The sequence below is a fragment of the Gossypium hirsutum genome, chromosome D04 (assembly GCF_007990345.1).
Source record: "Gossypium hirsutum isolate 1008001.06 chromosome D04, Gossypium_hirsutum_v2.1, whole genome shotgun sequence".
NCBI classification, from domain to species: Eukaryota; Viridiplantae; Streptophyta; class Magnoliopsida; order Malvales; family Malvaceae; genus Gossypium; species Gossypium hirsutum.
This window is the reverse complement of record NC_053440.1, coordinates 2,937,150-2,951,745: the sequence shown is the minus strand read 5'-3', so window position 1 is coordinate 2,951,745 and position 14,596 is coordinate 2,937,150. Positions and strand designations below refer to the sequence as shown.

The 14,596-nt window shown below is 34.1% G+C and overlaps 1 protein-coding gene across 7 annotated transcripts; it reads left to right on the top strand.

The window, feature by feature from the left end:
* The first annotated feature begins 486 nt into the window (after nt 1–486).
* LOC107927523 (serine carboxypeptidase-like 43) lies at nt 487–14,375 on the top strand. Of its 7 annotated transcripts, XR_001692462.2 has the most exons (5): nt 490–1,206; nt 1,407–1,521; nt 1,622–1,707; nt 1,785–1,900; nt 3,096–3,502. XR_001692462.2 is itself a non-coding variant. In XM_041091663.1 (3 exons), exons 1-3 carry the CDS (start codon nt 1,440–1,442, stop codon nt 1,875–1,877), a joined length of 261 nt encoding a protein of 86 aa, XP_040947597.1. In that variant the 5' UTR covers nt 488–1,439; the 3' UTR covers nt 1,878–1,900. The 7 variants fall into 7 exon arrangements, 1 of the variants encoding a protein (XP_040947597.1); XR_005912330.1 differs by having other exon boundaries at nt 489–1,206; nt 1,407–1,707; XR_001692461.2 differs by lacking the exon at nt 1,407–1,521 and having other exon boundaries at nt 493–1,206.
* Nucleotides 14,376–14,596: the final 221 nt, after the last annotated feature.

The window sequence follows — 14,596 nt, the reverse complement described above, 5'->3', positions numbered from 1 at the left end:
ATTACACATGTAATAACTTGGGAGCAATTTCTTCTCTTCTCAGTATGTGGAAAAAATATGAAGTTGCTCCATGTCCATGCCTTCCCTATTATTTTGTTTTTCTTATTCTTGTTTTGCAGCGCTTGTGGTGAGCTAATAAAAGCTCTCCCAGGTCAACCTGCCAAGCAATACTCTGGTTACATCCTCACTCAACCTCAACATGGCCGAGCTTTATTTTATTACTTTGTGGAGGCCGATTTTGCCAATCCTCTGGCACATTCCTTAACATTGTGGCTCAATAGTGGTAAGCAGGGATTTAAATTGCGGTTGCGGTCGCGTTTTTAGTCGCATTGCGTTTATCGCGGTTGCAGACATAATGAATGCTATTGTGGTCACTGCGGGTATCGCGATTGTGAATTTTTTTAAAATTCGCACAAGATATTGTAAACATAATAAAAAGCCACTTAGCCCACATTAAAGAGTAAAGACCTCATGCTTTAGTTTCTACAGTTCAGTAAAACGACTTGGTTTTAGCGAGAAAGAACAAGACTCTTTGACCATTAAACGACAGCGTTAAGCTAAGCTCTCAGCCAGTCAACCTCTCACTCTTGACTTCCTCCAGAACAGCCATCTCTTCCCACTCTTCACTCCCTCAAACTCTCAATCCCTGACAAACCCTAAAAATTCCACTGTAAATAATAATAAAAAAATACCCAAAGAGAGAGCAATAACCATCAAAGATGACGATCAAGTAGCTTCTCTCTCTAGCTCGGTGGTTAAGCAAGCCTTCCTCTTCTTTCAACATATCCCGATCGTCTTCCTCTGCCGCATCTCATCTCGTCGTCATTGCCACTTCAGATTCTGCTGAAATCAGCCTTCATCTACCACTAACAGCCTTCCTCCGCATCTCGTAACACCCTTTTGTTTTATTGTGTTTCTGTTGATTTTTGTATAGAGGAGATAAATTTCTTTTTAATTTACAGTAATGGAAAATAACGGGAATAGCGGCCCGTTACCGCTATTTTTAGCAAAAACGATTTCGGACGGAGCCGCTACCGCTATATAACGGCTGCTATATAATTGTTTCCACAGTGTCTTCAGTTTCTCTCATTGACTGGTTTGTTTCAGTTTAGGACCCTGTTGTTCGTCTCTCGACTTCGGCGCATTCATCGAAGATGGCCCTTTTCAGCTTGGGAAACATGAACACTTGATATTCATGGAATATTGGTAATTTGTTTAGTATTTTATTTCAATGAATAGAGCTGATTTTCTCAATCTACAGAGTCAAACATGTTATATCTTGAGAGTCCAATTAGAGTTGGATTTTCCTACTCAAACACAAGCTCTCATTACCTTGTCTGAATGATACTACAACAGGTTGATATTAATATTATTATTTATTTCAAATTGGTAATTTTTGAACTCAGCACTGATAACCAGTACTTTCAGCCAAGGATAATATGGAATTCCTTCTTAACTGGTTCCAAGAATTCCTACTGTATAAAAACTTAGATTTGTATCTTTCTGGGGGAAGCTATGCAGGTCTAGTTTCCATCTGTTATCAATTTCATTTTATGATTTGAATGAAATCACTGGCTTCAAGTTTGATCCTTTTTTTTCTGCTCAAAAATAATAAATGTAGTTCACTACATCCCTCAGCTGGTTGACTTAATCCTAAACTACAATAAACGTTTCAGTGGCAGCCCCATCAAGCTTAAAGCCATTGCAGTTAATATCTCATTACCAAACTATTCTATTGTTGTGTTTAGCTATATATAGATTTAAGCTTTTTGATCATTCTACAGTTGGGAAATCCTCTTTTGGATCCGGATATAGTGTCATCAACCATGAGTTCTTGTGGTCACATGGAGACATCTCAGATGAATCGCTCATTTTGAGAAAGACTATGCAATGAATCCAGGTACCTTAAAGAATACTTTCACCTGAATCTGTCCAAACAATGCATCCACATGCTTAAAAAATTTGAACTAAGCAGCATACACACATGTTGCATGCATGCATGAAAGTTGTAACCACTATATGCAAACACCAAAAATGAACCAGCTATATGGATGGTCATCTTCTAGCACTCCTCCTTGCTCCATGTTGCTGACACCAATCATATTCCTTAAATATTAAAACATGACCTTTCCAAGTGGCTTGGTTAGCATATATGTAACACCCCGAAAGAGGTCCTAAGAGTTTGGGCCTAGCAAACTAGGATTGCCAATGGGCCTGGCGAGTTACGATCGTAGGTTGGAGTCGAGAGTGAAAGTTAAAACTAGGAGTAGCCAAAGGGCAATTATACTAAAGTTAGGAAGTCAGCTTATTTTCCTCTTCACAACACCACTCATGCACGTAACTTTTTCCTATGTCAATTAGGGCATCTTAATAGCATCAAAACACCTAGTGCCTATAAATTAAGCTCTTTTCAGTAAAATTTCATATTCTTCTAAATAACAAAACTCTCTTAAATTTCTACATCGATTACTTTTTTCTCTTGTTACTAAGTTTCTACAGAAACAAGAACTCAAAACTTAGCTTTTACGATCCAAGGTAAGACTTTGATTTTTTATTGGGTTAGACGTTTAGAAGTAATTAAAAATGTTCGCAACAAAGGAAACTAGGCTCGCCAAAAGACTACCATGTGCGAACCTAGGTTCGCTTGTGTTTATGTATGAATTTTAATGTGCTTTGACTATTAATGACTTGTGCATGTTTGTGAAATTGTGAACATAACAATACCATCTACAAGAAAAACAAGGGAAATGTGAAGCTCTTTTAAAGCTTTCAGCAAACTGGTGAGTGTTTAGGGATCGCCACTTATATGTGCCAATCATAGTGTTAATCGGGAGCTTAGGGCTTTATCCTAAGTTCCAGGAGTATGTCTTCTCTAAAACTCTTTTTTGTGATTGTGTTTTATATATGTGTTTTATGAACAGTGATATGCGAGTTCTATATTGCGAGCTAAGTTATGAACAGTGTTTTACGAGCTCCTTATTATGTGTGAGCTTTATGTTTAAGTAAACGTTTTAACACCAAAATCTTGTATAACTGTTGGATATAATGGCATGCCATATGATTGTGAGTACTCACCTTTGTATTTTGTGATTTAGGTGAGAGACCCTGGGATAGGTTAGAGAAATAAGGGAATGACGAGCTAAGCTCCATTCAATGGGATATGTTGGTGTGTTAGAGAGTGTTGGCTTAACGCTACACTTATGGGATATGTTAGACTCGTTGAGTCAAAGTGAGAAGTTATAAGGAGATTCGTTTATCCAACATAACAGAATATGTGAATAAGATTGTGTTTTCCAGAATATTATGTTTTTCTAGTTTATATTAACTGACAGAGTGTAACCGTGAACTAGACTTCGCTTAATTTTTGGGGAAGCCCAGTTTGTAAATCGGTAACTTTAGCATGCTCTTGTTTAACTTATGTTTTTGTGCATCCTATGTGGTTTTCCTATACATTTACTGAGTTCTCAAGAGCTCATCCAATATTTTCTAAACATTGCAAATAGATAGACAACACGGTGTGATGTGGTTAAACAAGTGATCAATACGATGAATAAATACTAAGTAGGTATTGCAAATGAACTTTGGACTCAAAGGCAAAGTGGGACTTCGCTTGGACTTAGAGATATCTTTCTATCTGATGACTCTACTAATTGTTCCAAAACCTGCTCCGTCGTCACCATACCAGGTGCATAGTGGGTCAACCTTAAGAACTCAGCCTTGTACTCAGATATTGTCATATCACCCTACTTAAGTTTTATAAACTTCAACCGATGAGCCTCAACATAACGGGTGGCCACATGCTTTTTCTAGAAGGCGTCCCTAAAATCTACCCAATTAATACGCTTAGGTAAGCGTACCTCTGACCACTAACTGCCACCATCTATAAGCCTTGTTCCTCAATAAAGACACAACGCCCGTAAGTTTCTATTCTAGAGTGCAGTCCAAATCCTTTAAAATACACTCAATCATCTCAAACCAGTACTCAACCATTGTAGGGGTTATTCCAGCAACACCCCTAAACAACTATGCCCCATTTAAATGGAGCCTCACAGTAACTAGCCCACGACTACCATTACTAGGTTGGGCCCCAACGACCCTCTGCAATACCCTTAATATAGCTTGGGACAATGCGTCCTTTCCATTAACCTCATTATTCAGATTATCAATATTTTCACCCTTAGCAAGGGTTGCATTAACAATCTCACTCAGTTCAGGATTCGGTGCAAGTTCCTAAGACGCAGACGACTCAGCTTGAGCAACACGACATTGAGCCTCACGATTTCTCATACTTCGTGTATTCATTATGGTATTTTATGTCGTATCTACAGTTTCAAAGTAGGAAACACTAATGAATACTTTTAATCTTGATTTTGATTTTCTTGTCTTAAAGTTTTATGCAACATATCCTAATGTGTCTCTACAGTTTATCTGTAGTGTTTCTATGGCAACTGACATTGAAGTCTTGAATATCTCTCATTTTTTTTCTTTCAAAAAAAATTTTATGGGTTGTTTTTTCCCCTAAAATACTCTTTAATTTCAATGAACGCATGCAGATCCATTTAAAACCCCAGGCTGACCTTATGAATAGACTCTGATACCACCAAATATAAACTATCTAACCCGGTCTAGACATTATAGTAGAATCATGAGGGCTACATTAGTCATTATAATGGCCAAGTAGTTCTCTTAACTTATGAAAGCCCTATTTTATCGAATTTTAGTAAAAATCGTTACTTTTGAGCCTGAAATAAGTTAAAAGACCCATTTAATTAGGCCAACTTCTTAGAGTCGATCTATTTATTAAATCGCGACATTTAAAAAAAATTAGTTCAGTTATCATTTTTTTAATGAAAAACTCGTTTCGTTCTAATGCGGCGAAATTCTAAAAGTATGTTGTATTTTACTTTAGGTCGAGTAGTATGTTGTATTTTACTTTAAGTTAATAAATGTAATTGATATAAAACAATTATGTCAAATTGATTAAACTTATTTTTCAGAAATCGTGCATTGGAATTTTTACTTTTTAATTTTCTTAGTTAATTTACATAGTTAAAATCTAGTTTTATTAAACCTTTTTTCAAAACAAAAGATTTTCCTTCACCAAAGTGTTTTTAATTGTATTTCATAAATATTTTTACACAGTCCCTATGGGTATGATAACTTGACATTTACTTGTCACTTTATTACTTGTTGTGATTGTGTACACTTGCACATTTCCGTCGTTCCATATGATCTCTTCGACCGAGTAGTCTTCTCCGTTATCCTAAAGCTCACGCCTGTCGAGTGTGGGCTTACTTCGAATTAGAAAATTTTTTACAAAAATTACTTGTAAGGTAATTTCACAATTTCTCTATACTTTTGTACCAAGTTGTAAATAAGAAAAATATCTTTAGAAATTTTCTGAAATAATTCCTTCAGATAATTTTCTCTCTACAGCTTTCTCTTGAATTCAAGTGTGTGAAAAATAATGACCCAATGCTCTATTTACCATTAAATCTATTAAAATTTTATTATTTCTGGAATAGTTAATCTAAAATCTAATTCTCTCGTAGAGCCTAGTAAAAGTGTAATTTTTCCATTACTCAACCACCGAAGACCTATTATCGTCGACCATTTTTTGGCCACAGGAATGTTGTCGTCGCAGCCGCCGGTACCCCAATTTGGTTCAGTCTATGCCCGATTTCACATACCAGGCTCGAATCAATCAGTTTTTCGGTATTGGTATTAGTTTTGAGGTCCCGAGCCCAATTTACAATTTCAAGCTCGATTTTCAAGTTTAATTACCCATTGGGCCAATCATTTTACTTGAAAATTAATTTCCAAAAATATCATATTAATTTTAATTAATTAGATTAATTTAATTTTACTTGATCAAATTTAATTTTTCCAAAAATTACTTAGATTTTTCAAAGTAATTTTAAAGAAAAAATTTTAATCAAATTTGCTAGTGGAACAAATCTTACGACTACCCAATTTAATTACACACCGAATAGATCGACTCAATAAAATTATTTCCAAAGTCATAGAATTTACTTCTAATTCAAATGTAACTCGATTGACCTTTTGTTAAGCTAGTAGATGGGCCAATCAGACATATACAATTAGGCTCTAGTAATTGCAATTATGTTCAGAAGCATCGTTCTGGTAATTCGCAATTACTTAATCATTAATTTAGTCCAAAATAAGTACCATGATTGAAAACTCCTTATTGTATACTCTTTACGAAAGCAATTCATCAAACTACTTTGTCCAATGACCCCGTCATGTGTGTGTTACCCTTATATGATATCCTTGATCCCTTTAAGTTAAATCAGTTCACTCAATACAATCATATTTTATTTCATTGTCACCATTGTGTCTTCTTAATGATTAATATGATCACTGTCAACAAATGACTATGATAAATTGCTCGTTCGAGAACAAGCAACTCGTGGTTACGTTTCATATTTATCAATTTACACAATGCCTATGAAAGGATATTGTAAACTCTTTAATTGAGCTATAAATTCCACTGTTTCTAGTAAAGTCATGTCATAAACAAGTCATGTACCCAATGTACAGCCCAATATTGCCCAGCCCCAACAAACTAAACCTAATTAGCCCATTTACAAATACAACCCAACAAATTCATCAAACCCCATACCAGCAGACCCAAAATTAAACAGACCGAGCCCAATAACCCAATAGGCCCAACTTCTTTAAAAAATTATCTGCCTAGGGTTTCAGAAACTGAAACCCTAGGCGCCGCATTTGATGACTTTTGGCCTTCTGCCAGTGCCGCCGTTGCCTCGCCGGACGTCCCATCGTCCACTTGCGCCGCGCACGTCCTATCGCCACCTGCAAACACGCAAACAACAGAAACACTAAGAGAGAAACGAACAAGACAGAAGCAGTAACAAGAAGGCTTTAAAAAGCCGAAACAAATGTAAAAAATGGGGGCTCTTTTTTTTTCTTTTGTAATACATTTTCCAGAAATAAAAAAATCAAAGGTGATTATTTTCGTTTCGCATCTTTTTCATAATTGTTCATCTATTTTCTTATACATATATACATACATATATATATTAAAACGATTTATACATACGAAAAAAAAGTAATAAAATTTTTACCTTTTTTGGTGTGGCCGGCGTAACGCCAGCGTGGAGAAGGTGCAGTGGGCCAACGATTGGTGCAATGGGGGGTTTGGAATCCCAAAAGGCCGGAGTTTTAGAAAAAAAAAAGAGAGGGTTTTGAAAATTTTTTAAAAAAATGTCAGTTAAAATGAATTTTTTCAGAAAAATTGGGTTTAAATACCCAGATTGAAACGGCGCCGTTTAAGGCAGGGGATCCGCGCGTCGACCCAACCCGACCCGAAGGATCCGCGTGTTTTTAGTTTTTGGGATATTTTCGCGCGCAGTCCCCCTGACTTTGCAGCGCGTTGTAATTTGGCCCTTTTTCATTATTTTCTTTTATTTTTAATTTAGCCTCATAATTTTTATTTTTGCTTCAATTTAGTCCACTGCAGCGCTGCGTCTTGGGGTTTCAGTTTATTTTCAGTTTCAATCCCTCTCTTTCTGCACGCATCACGATTTAGTCCCTTTTTTTATTTCGATTTCGCCCGTATTTTTGCTTTTGCTTTGATTTAGTCCTTTTTTTAACACTTTTATTTTCTTCATTATTTTAATATATTAACATCTATTATTATTATTATCGTCTTTACTATAATTATCAATATTAATGTTGTTATTATTATCATTATATTTCCATTTATATTTACTATGTAATTTTAATTATATGTGCCATATTATATTATATTATTATTATATAAGTGCTTATATATATTTCATATATAATTTATTTAATATATATATTAAATACTTTTCATATGTACATATTTATATATGTATATCCATATACTCTTTTTCCTCATGAATATATGTATACATACTCATATATATATATATTTTATTTTAATAATTTTAAAATATACATATACATATTTTTTCATATTTTATAATATTTATATATTTTCCTTTATTTTTATGTTCATTTATGTACTTATTTATATGTTTATTTTTATGCTTTAGTTTATTTGTTTGTTTATTTGCTATAGTTTATGCATGATTTATTTATTATTCGTTTTTGTTCATTTTTATTTATATAATCATGTTTATTATTCCATCATGCATATAAATATCATACTTCAAAAAAAGAGAAAATATTTCTAATTGAGGTAATATTTAGCGTTTGGAAATTCGAGAAAACGTGCCATAAGGTGCTGGGTGTCGATTTTTCTCGTTCAACCAAATAGCTAAATATCCTTTTAAAAATTTTAAAATAAGGCAATGTTTTGCGTTTGGAAATTCGAGGAAACATGCCCTAAGGTGCTGGGTGTCGAATTTTCTCATTCAACCAAATGGCTTAATATCCTTTTAAAACTTTTCAAATAAGGCAATGTTTTGCGTTTGGGAAATTCGATAGAACGTGCCCTAAGGTGCTGGGTGTCAATTTTTCTCGTTCAACCAAATGGCTAAATATCCTTTTAAAAAACTTTCGAAATAACGCAATATTTTGCATTTGGGAAATTCGAGAAAACGTGCCCTAAGGTGCTGGGTGTCAATTTTTCTCATTTAATCGAATAGCCAAATATCCTCTTGAATTTCAATCCATGTCATCCGAGTTTTTTTTAGGATCGTATTTTTAACTTCATTAAAGTTTTCAATTTTTCGACACTAAGACATTAAGTAATCAACTAGGTGCCAATTTTGGGCGTATCGAGGGTGCTAATCCTTCCTCGTGCGTAACCGACTCCCGAACTCGTTTTTTCTGAATTTCGTGGACCAAACTTGTTATTTTAATAAAATTAAATCATTCATTAAAAACAACCACTTTTCAAGGTGACCCGATCACACCTTATCAAAAAGGATTGGTGGCGACTCCCATTTTCGTTTTCATTTTCAAAAACCCAAGTCGACCCCGTTTTTCATCCAAAAAATGGTGTCAACACCCAACATATTGACTATCGGCTCGATCATCTTTAGAGCATAAGCCTCCACGTATATCAAAGTATATGAGTTACATACGTATAGTCAATGACTAATTTAATAGTTAGGTAAATCACACCATGAACATCACAAGTGAATTAATTCACAAACGAATTCAAAATTAATTCATCTTGGGTCCATTCCAATGTATCATATTGCTAATGAGTACATCTATGTCTCTACCCGTGGAGTCAACTACTCCGATAGCCAATACAAGTCATCTCCTCAATTGGAATTGAAGACAACATAATAATCCTTCTCAGTATTTGAATCAAATGCTCACTTTGATTCTTTTACGGGATTACGGACTTGTTTAGATTATCTACTGAAGTAAGTTGTCTTTATTGCAATATAAATGTTCTTACAGTGCCACTTATAATCAGTTTGAACTTAAACAATCAATGAACTAATATTTGCTTGTCACAATTTTGCTATGCTTGCAAAATATGAAATACAAAAATACAAAAGACATATCAGTGAAATGTGAAATTTATTTATTCATCGTTCAAATAGATTTAAAAGTATTACATGATTATTACAATATAAGCACATTTCCCAACAAAGGTATTTTCCTTATGGGACTTGATAGACAACATATTATCTTTCAATCGGTTTGCTCATTTTCAATTAGACTAAAGACATGTTTAGATTATCTACTAATATAAGTTGTCTTTTTATATTATAATCCAACCATGTAATACCTTTTAGTATTATTGTAACATCTCGAGGTCGGGCCTGAAAGTTTTGACATCGAGAAGTGAGGTTTTGACAGTGTTATGACAAACAATGTGTTCTCCAGCACTTCGGTGAATTGGGGAGTTCACCAAAAGATTATCAACAAGGAGTTCGCCAGTAGCAATGTATGCCAAAAGATGTGGTAAGGGGGTTTGCCAAATTCATTACAAGGTAGGATTGCTAAGAGTATTGGTGAGCTGGTGTAACACCCCTAACCCACATTCATTGCCAGAACAGGGTTACGGAGCATTACCGGAGTTTATAGATCAAATACAGACATTTCATATTATTTAACATTTATATCAGAAATCAATCATAAAGTCCCTTATATGAGCCCTCTACGCCCAAAATATGCACTAGAAACAAGTCGGAACTAAACCGGGTACTCAGAGAATTTTTCGCAAAATCTCAAAAATTTTCTAAGGTATAGGGGAAATTCGAAGTAGGGACACACAGCTATGTCCCAGCCCGTGTCCAAATTAGGGTGGTTACTAACTTGGGTCATACAGCTAAGCCGCACGCCCGTGTGCCAGGCCGTGTGAGCATACCGACTTGCATTAATTAGGTGCAAAGGCCACACGACCAAGTCACACGCCCGTGAGCTAGGTTATATGGATAATTTTGAGCATTTTGTTTCTCAATTTTAAGTTGAAGGGGACACACAGTCAAACCACACGCCCATGTGCTAGGCCGTGTGCCCGTGTGGATGAAATAGGCCATTTTCAAGCCTCATTTCTCACCCAATTTATCTTCCACCTACATTAACATTTTTAACACATCAAAAAGCCACAACAAACAATTAAACAAGCAATCAAACAAGCCTAAAATCAAGTTTTAAATATGACATATTACCACATAGATTTAAGTATACAAACTTACCAAATTGATCAAATACACACATGTTATTTCAAGCTAAACATCAATATGACTATATGACTTACATCATTCAATCATTTCAAACATATTAAAGCCATATATAAACTTATCATAATATATCCATCACAAGCTATTCTAATGGATAATTTCAACTAAATATTTACATGAAAACAATTGGTCAAGTTAATCTATAAATGTCATTATAACCAAGATTGACTTACTATTATATATACCGAAATAGTCGAGGGATAGTGTGATGTAGCTCCGACCAGCTTCCAAGCTTAACAAGCCTTTGAGTTACTATAATACAGAGGAAATAACACAGAGTAAGTATTTAATGCTTAGTAAGTTCATATAACGGGAAATTAACTTACCATTCATTTATATTTAAGGTAAGCATACAAAATTCGTTCAAAGAAATTTGGTAATTAGCCTAAACATATATAACCTCATCAAACATGTTAGTCATGTACTTCATGTGAATATAAAGAAACAAGGATAAACTTATCATATAACACATTTCCATGTATTTTTAGATAGATACAGATAATGATACATTCAGAACTTGTCTTAACTTATATCAGAACTTTGCCTGTTGAACTATTTGAAATATTGATGGACACATGGGTAGTACACATGAAGTGTACAAATCTGCAATCCGTCAATTCATATTTGGGAATGCTTATTAAAGTACATAATCAGGAAGCTCTTTCAAGCCATATAGCAGGAAGCTCATATGAGTCATGTAACAGGAAGCTCTAAAGAGCCATTAACAGGAAGCTCATACGAGCTAATATCGGGAAGGTTTAAACGAGCCATATCGAGAAGCTCTAGAAAGCTATTAATCGGGAAACTTATTCGAGCTGTATAACGAGAAGCTCATAAGAGCCATATTCAGGAAACTCATGCGAGCCAATAACGGGTAGCTCCGAAGAGCCATTAATCGAGAAGCTCTGGATAGCCATATATCGGGACGCTCATAAGAGCTAAGGTGTGTCCGCAACATATGTAGGATCACAACTAATCGGGATGCTCCGAAGAGCTATTAACAGGAAGCTCGCAAGAACCATATAATGGGAAGCTCATGAGAGCTAATGATGGGATGCTCTTTCGAGCTGTGGTGTGTCCACAACATATGCAGGACCACAACCAATTCGGGAACCCTGTATCCATTGAATTTCATTTATTCAAACGGGACTTAATACTTGTCGAGTTTATGATCAATAATAATTTATGGCAGTTATACAAATCACACATAATAATATTCAATTTAAAACATATAAATATACAATCTAGTTACACGAACTTACCTTGATAAGTGTTCGTGTATTTGTAATCTAATAATCTTATACTTTCTTTTTTCATCGTTCTAACTCTGTATTTGGTCTAGCCGGATCTATACGAATGAGTTTAACATCAATTCATATTCAATTCAATTCAATTCAAATCTTTGGCAAAATTACCATGTTGTCCCTATACTTTTATTTAATTATGATTTCATCCCTAGGCTCGGAAAATAAAATTCATGCAATTTAATTCATATTCCAAGCCTAGCCGATTTTTACATATAACATTAATAGCCCATGTATTTCAAAAAATTTAGAATTTTTCCATGAATTTTCCATCTTTACATTTTAGTCCCTAAATCACAATTTCATCAAAATTCACTTTACAAAAGTTGTTTATCTATCAACAACCTTTCATTTTCTACCATAAAATTTCATAGTTCTACTATATTCATCCACGAAAAAACCCTAGTACTTCGATAACTTTACAAATTAATCCTAGGGATAACTAGATTAAGCTATTACAATCTCAAAAATATGAAAAATACTAAAAACGGAACTTGAATACTCACCTAATTGAGCAAAATAAGCTTGTCTATCTTCAAGCTTCAAACTAGGGTTTCCATATCTTTTTTATTTAAGAAAGATGAATAAAATAATGATATTTTATTAATTAATTCATTTATCATCTTTTATTTTTCATCTTTCCAATTTAATCTTTTTCTTTTCTTAATTTTTCAATGATGACTAATCATCCTAATCGACTAACTCTTCTAAATGGTCTATTTATCATATAAGGACCTCAAATTTTGAATTCCATAGCTATTTGATCCTTTTAGCTACTAGAATTCAACTTTTGCATTTTATGCAATTTGGTCATTTTTATCAAATTAGACATGAAATCAGTAAAATTTCGTAACAAAATTTTCATACAATATTTCTATCATATTGTGAACTATAAAATAATATTAAAATAAATTTTCATTCTGACCTCAGATTTGTGGTTCCGAAACTACTGTTCCGATTTCATTAAAAATGGGTTGTTAAAGTTGGTGTTCGCCAGTCTGTTTGGTGAACTGGGGTTCGCCAGTTAAGTTACGAACTGGGGGTTTGCTTTTCGATTTACGAACTGGGGTTCACCAATCAAAGATAGAGTCAAACTTAAGTTAGGAAATAAATATACAGTGTATCTAGCAATACTTTACGTACAAATAACATCTTTCTTAAGTCATGTAGGATATCTTAAGATTACCAAGACTCTTAGGTCTATAAATACGACCCTTAATTCTGTGACATTCTTCCATCCATATTCTACCGTCAAAGTCTCTATTCTAAAGCAAGTTCGTAACACCTAGGGTAAGACTTTGTCCTGTTAGGTGCGATTATTCCGAAAGCTAAGTTTGTTTGCATATGTGAATTCAGTAAGCTTTGACTGTTTAGTAATTATGTGTGTGCCTATGTATGTTACAAACCAGTCAGACCATATACCAGCAAGGATAAAGTCAAAACCAAGCTTGTTTAATTCTCAATTTTTGGTGACTAATTTGGGATTCGTCAAAAGTATATTAACTGTCATGTTTTTCAGTGTGAGTGGTTAAGAATTGCCTTAAGTGTGCTAATTGATATGATTTTCAAGAAATTTGTTTTTAAAACTAAGTTTCAAAAATAAGTTTTTCTGCAAAACCCTATTTTCAAACTACGAAGCTCTACTTTTAAAATACGATTTTGAAATTTTAATTTAAAGCTAAAGTTTTATGTGAATACTCACCTATAAGTTTATTTAATTTTGGGCATTAAGGCCTTGAGACATGTGGAGAGATAAGGGAATGTTGAGCTATGCTCCATTCACTAGGACATGTTGGTGTACAATAGAGTGTATTGCCTCACACTACACTTATGAGACATGTTATAAAGACTCTATGAGTCATTCTGAGGTGTTACATATTCTATTTTTCTCCGTCATTCTGACAAGACAAGTATGTGAGCATATTTTATGCTATATAAGTTCTATTCTCAAACATGGCACAAGTTAAGTTTTTAAGTATGATTTTCAGCACATGTGAAATTTTTTTCATAAACTTATGTTTTCTGGCATATAGGATCTGCAAATTGGGTCTCGCAACCTCACCCATGAACCCAACACGTAAAATAATTTCTAGACTAAGTCTTCTTTTTGTTTTATACTCTTTTTTAAGCATACTCTATTGGTTCTTGATTATTCATTGAGTTTGCAATGAACTCACCCACTCCTCTCTTACTTCGCAGGTAAGTAGGTCGCGAATGGAAGTGGCGAGGTAGATGACTTGGCGAGGTCATCCCTGATTAGATATTGGCAAACCTTTAAAAAGGTGATGGGGTTTATTTTTATGCAGACTTAGTCTTATTACAAACTGACTCTGTTGTTGAAATAATTTCTTTTAAGTTTAAGTTTTAAAATTTTCTAACCATTTAGTTAGACCTTTGTTATTAATTTCTTCTTAGTCTGAATAGAGTTTAATGCTTATTTATATACGCATGTGTACCATGTTGTCTTCTTTTATTTTTGCTAAAAGTATATATTAATATCTGATGCACACAAACTTATTTGCGAAGTCTTCTTCTTTTGTGATCCCAATAGTTTTGTGACCTTATATATATGCAAAACCCTCTGTTGGATTATCTTAAAATTAGTGAATC

Coding starts and splice junctions, on each gene's coding strand:
- LOC107927523 (XM_041091663.1), top strand. CDS start 1,440: ATGGAATTCCTTCTTAACTGGTTCCAAGAATTCCTACTGTATAAAAAC. Junction 1,522..1,621: donor TTCTGGGGGAAGCTATGCAG/GTCTAGTTTCCA, acceptor TAATAAATGTAG/TTCACTACATCCCTCAGCTG. Junction 1,708..1,784: donor TCAAGCTTAAAGCCATTGCA/GTTAATATCTCA, acceptor ATCATTCTACAG/TTGGGAAATCCTCTTTTGGA.